The sequence below is a fragment of the Sodiomyces alcalophilus genome (assembly GCF_042370955.1).
Source record: "Sodiomyces alcalophilus JCM 7366 unplaced genomic scaffold ACRALscaffold_2, whole genome shotgun sequence".
Classification (NCBI taxonomy): Eukaryota; Fungi; Ascomycota; class Sordariomycetes; order Glomerellales; family Plectosphaerellaceae; genus Sodiomyces; species Sodiomyces alcalophilus.
Genome location: NW_027263533.1, coordinates 1,560,448 through 1,573,050, shown reverse-complemented (window position 1 = coordinate 1,573,050; position 12,603 = coordinate 1,560,448). Strand labels below are relative to the sequence as shown.

Genomic DNA, 12,603 nt, shown 5'->3' with positions numbered 1-12,603 from the left:
AGACGAGAGGCATGACGCGAGGTGGTGAGGCGGAGTGGTGAGGCGGAGTGGTGAGGCGGAGTGGTGAGGCGAAGTGGCTTGGCCTGCATTGATCGAGCCTGCCGTTTTGACTGGGCTTATTATAGAACCTTTACCGAAGACGCGTCAGCCCCTGGCCTTCTTTTTCTCATGTACTTTGTAAGCATCCGCCTTATTGTATATTCCTCTTTGTCAACGCCACGAACACGAGGTACCGTAGGTGTATGTACATACAATGAATGTTACGTACTGGCATTACCTAGGTATCTTTCCCCTGACCGGTTCAGTCACAGCCAACAGTTACTTCGTAGTCCGAGATACTTGGTACGAAGTACATCATTCGCCTGTTAGTCCCATATTCGGACTGGGACGATCCCCTGGCGCGCCTTGGCTACCCCTCTCGGTCTTTATCAGACATATTCGTAAGCTCGCCCCTATTTTTACTCCGTGCTCCGCGCTCCGAACCGCCGGCCGAGTTCTTTCCCTCAGGGGTTGAACTCGGTCAACTTTTGTCAATGATTATTAGAACCATCCACCGGGTCACATAATTCAATGCAATTCTGCCGTTTTGTCCAGTATATAAGAATCACCTCGCCAAAACTCAACCTCCGACGCTCAGTAAGTAAGAATACACGCGTTCCCCTTCTTTTCTCGATATTCCACATGGATCAGATCAGCAAGTCGCCTCGAGAAGGTATATGCAACGCTTCTCTTCCACGCTCCCATGTCCAACCAAGTCCGATGCCCGCCCTCCAACTCGTTGCTTCCAACCGTCTCTCGATTGCCAGCTTATGCAATGGCCGAGTTCCTGAAACCGATAAATGAAGGCTCGAAGGGGTATGGTAATGCGAAGAGTAATGGTCGATTATCGTCCGCCGGATGGCGCTGGACTTGGGTGAATGAGCTGTTCCGCTTCAAATTCCACGGCATGCCGCCTCCCAGGAGAGAAATGGAGAAGAGGAAAGAAGAAAGAAGAAAAAAAAAAAAAAAAAGCCTTATCCACACAAAACACGCCTATGCCAGGGGATGTTCCACTGCAAGAGAAAATGAAAATGCAAAAACAAACTTCCAAAGATGATGCAGCAGCTGTGCGAGAGAAAGCCCGCCTATTCCCTTGCTCCTTCCTGTCTATGCACAATCCCGGTGGCAATGCAGACAAATTGTTCCCACCTGTCTTTTTTAGACTTGCCAATTCCTTCGCGGCGCTGTTTCCAGCCAACCATGACTACGCCCCAGTTGATCACAAACTTTACTGATTCACAAGGGAGGTTCCGTAATTATTCCCTCGCCTTTTGTATGACTTGATAAGAAGAGACTTGTCCCTGGTCAAGTCGTACCATCAAGCCAAACGTGCAGTAATGTCGCTGGCAGTCCATGGTTTGGCACCTTCAGGGGTGCACGCTCAGACGCGGCTCTGGCTAGCGCTCGTGCGACTCCGCTCATCATCTTCCTCAATAACATCGCTAAGCCTAGTAGGGTGATGGTGTCGGGGCAGCGTCTCCCATCCGGGAGCAGCGTAGCCTTGACCCGAGTAGTCTTGGACCGGGGCCGGCGGGTAATACTGGCCGTGTTGCTGCTGTTGGAGGTGCTGGGGTTGTTGCGGCTGCGACTGCGACTGCGGCTGTGGCTGCTTCTGTTGTTGGCTGTGGCTAGGCGACATGGGTTCCTCCTGAGGGTAGCCGGTGCCGGCAGGGTGGCCCGCAGGAGTGGAGTAGCTATCTGGGCCCTCGTGTTCGGAGACGGGGGACGGAGGAGCATCGTACGGGACCTTATCCCCCCCTTGGTCACCCGCAAGGTTGCCCTGCGCGTCTACCTGGTACTCGTCTGCGCCGTAGCCACCCTCGGAGCCGCCGGCATATTCGGGACCCGTGCCTCGGTGCTGCTGCTGCTGCGGCTGCTGTTGGTGATGATGCGCGTAATAACCGCCTTCATCCGACTCGGCCCCGTAGCCGCTCTGGTGGTGGCCTCCGCCCTGCTGAGAGCTACCGTGGCGTGTGGGCAAGCCATGCGTCATGGGGACCACCTGGACGCCTCCGACAATAGTAGGTAGTCCGTTTTGCAGGGAAACCGTGCGCTCGCGTTCCTCCTGCTCGCGACGGCCGAGCTCGTCCCACGCGCGACGGGCCTCTTCCTTGGAGATTTGCAGCTCCTTTCGCAGCTCCTCGAACCTCGTCTGATTCATCGAGTTTGCTTGCTCCTTGGCCACAGCCTCTCGGATCGCCTCCGCCCGCGCACGTCTCTCTTCGTTGAGCGCATTCTCCAACATGGCATTCACTTCTTGCGCCCTTTCGAGCTCGGCTCTGGTTTCGAAGAACCATCGCTGAAACTTCCGTTCCGAGCTGGCGCGGAGGCGCTGGAGCTCGACCACGGCATGGAACAGGTTAGCGCCGGCGGCGGACAAGTCGGTGACTTGACGAGACAAGGCCTGGTTGATGGGGTCTCGTTCGATGTCTTGGTTGTTCTGCTCGAGGCGTCGGATCCAAAAGTTGGTCAAACCCTCCCAATGCGCCGACAGAGTCTCCCATCGCTCAAATGCGTGAGGAAACGAGTTTCTAGGTTTCGATGTCTGGCCGGCCTGGGCACCAGTCGTCGTCTGCTGTTGCGAGGTGCCAGGGCCTGGTGCGGCGCCGGGAAGAGTTTGGGCTTGCTGGGCCCGCGACGCAGATGCGCGGGTGGGAGTGGATCCCTGCTGCTGAGGTTGGGCTGCGGATGTCTCCCGGCGCCTAGAAGAGTCGGGACGCGTGGCGGGCGGGACGTCTGTGCGCAGGCCAACAGGGCGGCGTTGGGGGGTGGTAGGGTCGGGTTGGTGAACGTGCTCGGCGGGGTTGGCACCGGCCAGTCCTCCCGCAGCAGCGCCAGCGCCACCGGTAGCACCGGCAGCCGCCGCTCGCCGCTGAGAATTCCGTCTCTGAGTTTCCTCCAGAAGCCGGGCTTCCTCCTCCGCACGTTGTCTTTCTAGCTGCATCTGCTCCTGTTCGGCTCGCTGGCGAGCAGCCTCTCGCGCCGCTCGCTCCTGCATGATCATTCGAGGGCCTCGAATACCAGACGGAGAGCCAGTCGGTGCGGGGGCGCCGGTCGTGCGCGGGCGAGCAGATGAGGATGCATTGCCGTGGGACGAGGAAGGGCCCCCAGGGCCGGCCATGAGGTCAGCCATGGAAGCGCTTTCCTCGATGAGGTCGGGGGTGAATGGATGAGGGTGACGCAGTGCCTCTTCGAGAGCGAACAGAATAGCACTGTGGGTGTGCTTGGAGATTCGGAGGGCCGGGTGAATATCCGCGCCAGCTCGTCGCCGGGTGGAAGGAGAGGCACGGGGCGGGCGAGACGAGGCTCTACCCGAGGACGCCTGTTCGTCGGGGTCTTCGGTCAGATGTTGGGAAAGAACCCTTGTAGGCCGTACGTTTGGTTTTCGAGACCGAGGCGGTCGTACCGTGTCGGCAGGTGGGGAAGGTTGGCTGCGGATGGGTTTGGGCGCATCTGCCGTGGCAGGCTGGATGGCGGGGCTGAAACCAACAGATGCGGCCTCGACGTGGATGCGGCGCGAAGGAGAGGAGGGGGCCGGAGTGGGAGTGGCCTCGAACCGGGGAGTGCGGCGAAGAGTATGAAGTTGAGAAGAGCTAGGGGAAGGCGTTCTATCGGCAGGATCTGACGGGATCGATGATGCGGTCTCCGGCTGCTGCTGGCGCTGTTGCGGAGGAATCGTGGACTCGTGAATTTCGTGACGGTCGTTAAAAGGAAGGGAGCGGCCTTGGTCGGACACCTTGGCGACCTCTCCGAGGGCAACTGATGGAGGTACTGGGCTGGACAAGGCGAAGGATGTCTGTCACCACCTGTGGTGGTGATGGAATAGGGAGATGGCCAGTGAGTACTAAACGCACGAGTCACCAGTCAGTTTCCGTGAAATCTCCGAAGATAGCGGCATTGCTAACGAGCTCAATGGCTTGCGGTGACGGCGTCTTTGCCAACTGAGGTGACGGTGGGCGGAGCCTGGTTGGGCTCCAAGCTAGCCAGGTTGGACGGCGGTCAAAACGCAGCACCAGTCAAGCAGACAGAACAAGCTCGGCGCGGTGCATATTCTCCCAAGCAAGTAAAGGGTGGGTAGGGAAAAGCCAAACTGGGCCGTCAAAATGGGAATGAAATACTCACCTACCAAATGCCAGATGCCCAATGACGGACGATACTAAAGCTTGCAAGTCAAAATAAAATCAAAACGCAGAAAAGAAATTTGAAAAAATAAAACGGCCAAAGTTTAGTCAGGTTGGGACCCGAGACAACGGGAATCGGGCTGAAGATTGCCCTGGTTGTGGTGACACCAGTGTAAATGGAGAGGTTGGAAAACGGGGACCCAGATGTCGCGGTGGGTTGGGTGTGGGCGTGCGGGAAAGAAGAGAAAAAAATGAGGTGGCTAGACGAATGAGGACGTGACTTGGGAAGCGCTGACACGACACGCCCCATGCGCCTGAAGAAAAGGGAAAAGAAAAAAAAAATGCAAACAAAAAAAGAGTCGTTCAGACGTGTCAGGTAAAAAACAGATGAACGAGATTATGGCTTCGTCGTGTTCTTTTTGATTATCGGCAAGGAACGATAGGTGAAGATGCCCGATATTCTTGTGTGCAAATGATGTCGTGATGCCAGGCAAGCTAGTGTGGTTAGGACACTCGATGTGATCTCATCTGCCCCGTTCTGCCTGCGCATGCGATTTTCCTCGTAACAGGATAATTCACAATCGCCAGAAAAGAGATCAAGGACTTTTTGGTAATCGGGATAAGAGTAGGATTTGACTTGAGTGGTGTTTTGGTGATGTCAAGTTGGTGGGTTAGGTTGCTTGGGCTTGACGATGGGGAATGAATGATGTTTAGAGAAGGTGCTTTGTGTAGTTGGTTGTACCTGCCCTAATCACGTATCTCTTTAGGTACAACAGTTAAGCAGAGAAGAGAAGGTTCGCCAGATTGGTGCGTCATGGCAAGTGCAGGTGCCGATAACCCAGTGTGCCTTCCTCGTAGGAATCTGCTCCCGCGGCGAACGTCCGGTGGAAGGAACGATTTTCGGCTTGCGTCGTTCTTTCCTCCTTCCCCTCTCGCCCTTCCCCTGGTGACTGTGAAAAGGCCCCCTTCTCTTCTCCTCTCTTGTAACCAAGTCGTATAGGTACGAATAGACGAGCGAACGAACAGAGAACGAAATGTTAGATTGGCAAGTTGCGGGAACCTGGGAGAGAGTATGATTAATTTCTACTGTCTCGGATCTCACGATCCCCTAACCTGGCAGCTTGTCCACATATGTATGATATAATCCTCATCACCCATCGTTTGGTTTCCAAGGAAAGACTTGGTCCGCAACACGAGAAGGCAAACCAAGTGGATCGATGGACGAATGATGCAAATATCCCTTATTGCACCTCCATATACCTCGGCCATCGAGTTTCCCACTGGAACTGTCGTCGTCTCATTCGCTTTCTGCTTCCATGACCGTTAGCTGCATGAGAATAAAGTAAAAAAAAGGGGCTGGGGAGAGCCGATCCCATCTTCGTTCAACGGGCCTGTACCCTGTCTTTTCCTGCGTGGTGAGTTGTCAACCTTCGCGGGGTGACGGCGACTGCGCTATATCCAATCACCAAGTAGCCCGTCCCCTCCTCTTCGACTCCGAGGGAGTGGTTGACTGGGATGGTTTGGATGTATGCCTTGCATTGGGTATGAATTGAAGAGTCCATTCAGATGAAGAAAGGCACACTGTTAGTACAATACAAAAGTACGGTTATATTGCAGTAGTCTTCAACGTACGTTGTGTGATGCAACCTCCTGACTACCCGTTGCAGCACGTTCTGCTTCCTTGAGATGCAGCCGAGTCTCTCACACCTATGCAGGGGCCTGGCCACCTGATTAGACTAACGATACTGGCCGATAGATTACGGACATCCCAAGGACAGTTGGTTTTGGACGGATACAAGTACTGCCACTAACAAAGTTCGACTCGGTTCCCTTTATCTAGCCCAGCAACCCCTTGACCGTCAAGGAGAGTATTCAGACCCGACCCTCGTTGCCAACCACTTCCATTGACCAATCGCTCATTATGCGGCCATCTCGGCGACCATCTTACATTTCTGAGGTTCAGCAGGTCGCAATCGCTCCATGCCGCCTTGTAAATTGGCTAAATGAGTAGTGACGTGCGAAATGCTCCGTCTCGGTACAACGTAGTTCACAACCAAGGAAATGGGATAAGAGGTGTTGATAAGGATGTTATAGCTGTTATATTAAGTTTCTCCTTATCTTGGGTATGGGTACGGATGGAGGTACAGTGACTAAGCACAAATGCGGGTGGGTGACTAAGAAATTACTCGTCATTAATACTTGCCCACTATAGGCACCTCCAAGTAATGTCATTGGTGATTAGTCAGTACGCCTGTGGGCTGGCCGTTGATGCTGTTGTTAGCCTGCCATGCAATTTCAAGCTTTACAATGCTAGTTGTATTCGTACAGTTCATGGAAATGAAGACCTAAGGAATGTTTTACGCCTCAAGAGCTTTGCCACCCAATCAGTTACATTTGGTACTTTTCACTTCGCCCTTGGTACGCACTTACGACACAACCGCCCATTCTGGGTAGGGATGTTGGGATCCTGGCCGGTGATGAACCACTCCTCGCTTCCGACGCCCGTGTGCGTGTAAAAGGTGCCCGTCGGGTCGTACGACCTCTTGATGGCGGCGAGCTGGGCGTACTTGTCGCCGTAGAAGGACTGCTGGAAGTTGGGCTCGGCCGGGTCGCCCTCGCTCATGTAAGCGCCGGCACCGGGCGAGACCTGGCGCCACCGCTCGGTGATGACGTTGGTGAGCTCCCACGCCGCCGCGGACTGATCCTCGGGCGACGTGCCCTCGTCCCACGCCGCCGCCGTGATGGCGTGCAGCGCCGCGTTCCGCCACGCAGGGTTGACGCTGTTGTCCGGGTGCACGCCGTTGGGGGGCTTGCCGGCGACGGCGAAGCCGAGGAGGTGGCGCCCCTTCTCCACGATGGACCACTTGAGCGCGTCCTCCCAGGTCTCGTTGAACTTGGCCTCGTCCTGGAAGTTCTCGCGCGGGAAGAGCCGGCTGGCCGTCAGCGTGTTGGGGTTGCCGGCCGTCTCGGAGCCGAGGTTGGACTCCCAGAAGCTCAGGAAGCTTTCGTGCTCGTGTACGGTGGGCACCACGTGCACGCCGAGGGCGGCCCAGTCGTCAAACAGGTGCTGGGTGTCGGCGATGAGCTCGTCGCGGTCCATGTTGGGCGCGAACCATGGGGCCATCATGAACATGTAGCTGCCGCCAAAGTTGAAGAGGAAGAAGTACTGGTAGTAGCCCTTGTCGGTGAAGTCGGGAAGCTGCTTGAAGTAGAGACGCATGGCGGCCCAGAAGGCCTCGTCGCCACCGGCACCGCCCGAGGTGACGACGAAGCTCATCGAAGACAACTTTTCGGGTTTCGGGTGCGCCTTGACCACGACAGACGTGACCACGCCCCAGGTTCCTGTGTCATTGTGTTAGATATCCCGGTGATTGAACGAATTGAATGTCGTCAAAGAAAAGAAAGGAAAGCGGGAGAAAGGGAAGGGAAGAAAAAACTTACCACCACCGCCACCGCAGAGGGCCCAGAAGAGGTCAGAGTGGCTCTCCCTGCTGGCTGTAACGAATCGACCATCCGGAGTCACAATCTCCATCGAGAGGACCTAGGTTTCTCCTGGTCAGTGGGGGAGGGCGGCATAGCGTGAGAGACTGCTTTCGCGACATACCTGGTCGGCACCCATGCCCCACACGCTAGAGAAAGGAGAATGACCACCGCCCATGGTCCAACCGCCCATGGCACCGACAGTCTACAATCAATGTCCGTTAGTTTGTCCATGTTGTCCCTCGCTGGAGAGGAGAACAACGAACCAGTCCTTCACCGCCCATGACGATGACATTGTTTTGATCAGCGGCCTCGTACACCTCACGAGACTGGACGCCGGAGCCCATCTTGAAAGCAGCGCCCTGGTAATCGGGGGTCGTGTAGTTGGGATAGAACTGGATGTTCTTCAAGCGGTGGGTCCAGACGGACAGGGCACCGGCGCCGGCCGACTTGCCGCCGAAGTCGTGGCCGGTGTTCTTGACGACGAGACGAAGGTTCATGTTGCGGGCAAAGTTGACGGCGAGCTGGATCTGCATGGCGTTGGTGGCCTCGACGGCATAGACGGGGAGCCCTCCGAGGGTGCAGTTGCCGGATGTGTTGGGGCTGGTCGTGGGCGGGCAGGTATTGCCTGCAAGCAGAGGCGACATGATCGAGGTGGGGTGGTCGAAGCTATTTCAGACAAGTCAGAGAATGTCTTTCTTTGCCTGTTGCGGTTCCTTTTTTTTTTTTTTGACACAAAGAGATACATACTGCAACTTGGACGTCGTCCACTCGCCCGCGACCCTTTGACATTCGCCGTGGTTAACGGGACCAAATACGCCCGCGTAGCAGGGGGCGGCCAAGGGGGCGGGTTTGCGCAGGGCACCACCGACGAGAACGTTGAACAGGTTCCAGACGAAATCCGAGGGCCAATCCGGGTCGCCCGGGAAGGTCTTGCATCTTAGATTGGACTGGGGGTTCGCGTCGCGCTTCGCAAGGCTGCCGTCGGCAAAGTCGAAGAGCTCGAGGTTATCGAAAGAGCCAATCAGGGACGCAAGTGATTCGTCCGTGAGCTGAATCGCCTCGGTGTCGAAGAGTTCGGCTGGCGCATCGGTCGCGTTGAGCGGGAGGATATCGGCGGCAGGACCGGTGGCGGCTATAGTGTCGTAAAGAAGAAGAACGGATGAGTTAGTGACCCTCGGCCGGTCGCACAACGATGCATGCACACGTGGGCGGGCGCGCCCGGAGGAGGTGCAGGCTTACCAGCAATTGGGCAGAGAATTAAGCCCAAAAGGGGCGCGAGCACGGAGGCGCGCATCCAGGTGGAAGGCGGCGCCATTTTGACTCTGCTAAAGAGAAGAAGGGGAAAAAAAAAGGGAAAAGAAAAGAAAGAAAAAAGAACGATTGTGTATGCGAAGATTATCCCCCAAAAAATGAATGTATGGTGGTTAGGAGAAGGGGGTCAAATCATCCTCTGTCAGTAAAGAGTAAGGAAGTCCGCGATATGTTCCGTTGATCACCGGGCATCCAGTTAATTTAAATAGGTACGTGTATTGCGAAGGAGATGACAAGCGAGATATTCGTGGAGACCCTTGTGCACGCCCGTTGACCGGTGCGCAGTGGGAAACCCACGCGGAAGAGGAGTTGGTGGGGGTGGACGACGACGAATTGCAGAGCAACGACGGCTGCTCCCGGACGTCTGGGTTGAAGAATGACAAGACTTGGGCATATGACACGTTATTGGGGCAGGGATACCCGATCACTAGTAATTCGTTTTGGGAAAGCTATTGAAGATGGCGGTATTGCCCAGCATACTAACACGACAAAAGAGTGGACAAGAGGCACTTTCAAGGCAGATACACAGCGTGGCGTCTTTGGCTCGGTCGATAGCTTCCACTGGCAGTGCCATCAGAGCTGTTTGCGGGCTCACTCATGGGCCAGCGAGGACATTGATAGAGACGATCATGTCAATATCAAACGGCGTTGGTCGGGAAACTTGGTTCGAAGAGCAACTTGATGCAAGTCGACGAGAACAGGGTTCCAGTTGCATACAAGAGCGTGACATGCTGCAGGAAGAGATGCGTTCATAAAAGAAAAAGGGTACCCAAGAAAATAAAAGGGGGAAACCGATAGCAGAGGAAAGATATGGCGGGTCCGAGGAGTCAGCCAAGGCCAATATTCCCAAGCGAGTTACCAACTGCGCGGAGGGGGCACTCCTTAAAACGTCTCATATCATAGGTAAAAGGTCGCGTTTTTGTCTGGGCATGGACAAAAGTACGCGAGATAGGGAGATAAGCTGGTGGGGATTGTCCCGTATTTAAATACTGCCTGTCTGCACTCCGCAGACGGCGCACGAGTCCAGAGCAGCTGGAGAAGCACTGCACCTGTGGTGTGAGGCCAGGCCATGAGACCGGAGGAGAGAAAAGCAAAAACCACGTTTTTTTGTTGACCACCTGCATAACAATCGCAAACTACTGTACCAGCTGTGTGCGCGGCGTGCAAGTTGACGAGGAGGAAAATGGAGTTTGAGGAAAAGCGGGACGGGCCCCTTGAAGAATCCGCTCTGGGTTGGGTCGGCCGAGAAGGGGGGAGGGGGGGAAGGGAAGGGGGAGAGGGCGAGAATCTCTGCGAGCTGCAGAGGAGACGCCTCACCGGCGCCAAGATGCCGCCAGAGGTAGGGTGGTGGTGGCTGTCGGGGAAAACGGCAAGGATCGAGTCTTTTCTCGTCGTAGTGTGATGGCGTGTTGGCGCTACCCTGTCTGCTATGGGTTCGAATAGGAATAGTAAAGGCGCTGGGGACAGGGTATGACCTGGGGAGGATGCAGTTCTGTGGTCCTGGTAATTAAACTGAAGAGACGTTGGGAGTTCGTTTCGCGTGGTGGGTCACGTGAGTCTATGTACAGTAGTTTACGGCGCCTTGAAGGATGTTGTACAAGGCAGGTTGTAGATATCCGTAGAAGGCGAGTCTCGGGAAACGTCCCCGTATTGGGATACAGTACGTTGTACTTCGTACGTTGTACGTTGTACACGCTGTACGTTGTAGTCCGCGGATGCCGAGCCTAGGTCGGGCCCGAAGTCCGACTACCGCTACATCGAAACACCACGGATAACCAAGCATTTACATATGTACACCGTTGATCATGCCTAGCAGGTCTGCATTATGCCGGTGGCTTCGGGATGTTTTCTTTTATTAATACGAATAAGGCAAAGAGTGAATTCATAGGGTGCGGCGTAAAAGACGGGTGGTCTAAAAACGCTACCCGAAGGGGATTCACCGGTACTCGTAAAACGTACGAAGTAAAGCGTAAAGGGTAAAACGTAAAACGTAAAACGTAAAACGTACATAATAGAACATGGCCCCTCAGCTCCTCTTGCCTCTGTGGCTTGCAAAGTTCACCACGCTAACTGGTCCCGACGTAGCGAAGCTTCATGGCTCAGCACTAGCCTCATCTGGTTATCGGGGCCAAACGGTCGTCGCGACTACATAAGTACTATAAGCACTGCGTTCACAAGTGCCTACCTAGGCCAGACAGTCGTTGAACTTGTTGAATTGCAAACGCACAACGTACTGTACAACCTACAGAATGCATTGGCCGCATTCAACCCTGCTCGACATGCAGCGTGGCAACGTGGTGCATCCACCTCCGAAGACGGAGCCACCAGTACATACACTTAGGTACCTCCTATCATGATGCGAGCCAGAACCAAGGTCAGGGATACATAACCCTGGCGAACTACCTTATGCGTGGCTAGTTTTGATGTCCAGGGAGAGTGGCAGGACGGCACCGAATTCCGACCCAGTCTTCTCGCCCTCCACTGGGTTGGGTTGATCCGCTCACCTGCACAAAAACAAGAAGACGTGAGTTCAAGAGAACAAGAGTCGAATGACAGCCTGCCTCGACGCACCCCGACCGGAAGCTACCGAGCTCCTGTTGAAAACAAACAAATTTGTCGACGAGAACGGTATTGCGAGAATACGAAGTACGTTGTACAACGTACCAACGGGCTCGTACGTTGTACGTTATAAGCATCCCCACCTGTGGATCTGTTCGCGTAATCACCTGCAGCGCAGGATCGATCCACACCTGTGGGAGGGAAAACCAGTGGCTTCCGTTGGTTGTACACTGGCTATAGAGTACCGGTATCCGGAATGCCGCAAACGCCCCTGCTTGTGTCTTCAAAGTACCTTCCCAGCTGGTTTTGGTGAGCAAGTACTCAATAACTACATACCTACAATGCCCCCGATATGTTATAGAATATAATCTACTAAGTATGCATCGTATATGTTGTATATTCAAGTATAATAGAAGTAAGTGCCTAGGCATAACCTTTTAGATACGTATATATAAATAAATGGAAGGCTGGAATATAATTTATAGTAAATACGAATTGTGTTTATAATAGCTGTGAATCTAGAAGTTTAACATTAAAGATGCAATATCTACAACGTACTTGTCTACGTTGTACAACGTACATAATCTACCCCTTGATGTATCGTTGTATACCGGGATCTCGGGCATATGGTGTAACTCGATCGGACTCGGAAACTTTCCTAAAAAGGATAGACGGTTGCGGGATGGGCTACGGGATACCGGTACTCGACTTACCGTCGCACAGCGGAGTGTACATTGGGTACCGTACCTGCTTACCTCACGTCACCCGAGGCATATCACGGCTGGTGGCGAGCGTGAAAGACTTTTCTTCGTGGCTTGCAAGCGTTATTACTTGGACGCATGCGTATGGAGTATGGAGTAATTACTTCTCAATTACTTCGTACCTGCAGTTTGGTCCCAGCAGGAGACGTGCATGCAGCGAAGGATCCCACCGGTTGTCTGGTGGTGGGGACCCCTGCGACGGTCGTGACACTAAGGTATCGACGGTGCCCTTTTCGCCCTTTCTCTTTTCTCCTTGCTTCTTCCACCAATGGCCTCCCACTTCCCGTTTACATACAACGTACGTTGTACACAACACCCACACACACTCT

General features: G+C 54.4%; 3 protein-coding genes across 3 annotated transcripts; 1 reads left to right on the top strand and 2 right to left on the bottom strand.

The window, feature by feature from the left end:
- Positions 1-1,010: 1,010 nt before the first annotated feature.
- Positions 1,011-3,083, bottom strand: ACRALDRAFT_1061018 (uncharacterized protein). Its single transcript, XM_071016346.1, has one exon. It carries the CDS (start codon positions 3,035-3,037, stop codon positions 1,421-1,423), a length of 1,617 nt encoding a protein of 538 aa, XP_070876728.1. The 5' UTR covers positions 3,038-3,083; the 3' UTR covers positions 1,011-1,420.
- A 2,801-nt stretch (positions 3,084-5,884) lies between these two features.
- ACRALDRAFT_1074639 (uncharacterized protein) lies at positions 5,885-9,629 on the bottom strand. The gene is made up of 6 exons (XM_071018267.1): positions 8,883-9,629; positions 8,391-8,775; positions 7,907-8,309; positions 7,765-7,845; positions 7,602-7,701; positions 5,885-7,502 (listed from the first exon to the last, which is right to left on the bottom strand). Exons 1-6 carry the CDS (start codon positions 8,956-8,958, stop codon positions 6,565-6,567), a joined length of 1,983 nt encoding a protein of 660 aa, XP_070876727.1. The 5' UTR covers positions 8,959-9,629; the 3' UTR covers positions 5,885-6,564.
- A 1,343-nt stretch (positions 9,630-10,972) lies between these two features.
- On the top strand, positions 10,973-12,029 carry ACRALDRAFT_1068229 (uncharacterized protein; the record flags this gene model as incomplete). Its single annotated transcript, XM_071017544.1, has 6 exons — positions 10,973-11,010; positions 11,203-11,295; positions 11,373-11,600; positions 11,754-11,822; positions 11,919-11,928; positions 12,024-12,029. The coding sequence occupies 6 exons, from the start codon at positions 10,973-10,975 to the stop codon at positions 12,027-12,029; spliced, it is 444 nt and encodes a 147-aa protein (XP_070876726.1).
- Between the last annotated feature and the right edge of the window lie 574 nt (positions 12,030-12,603).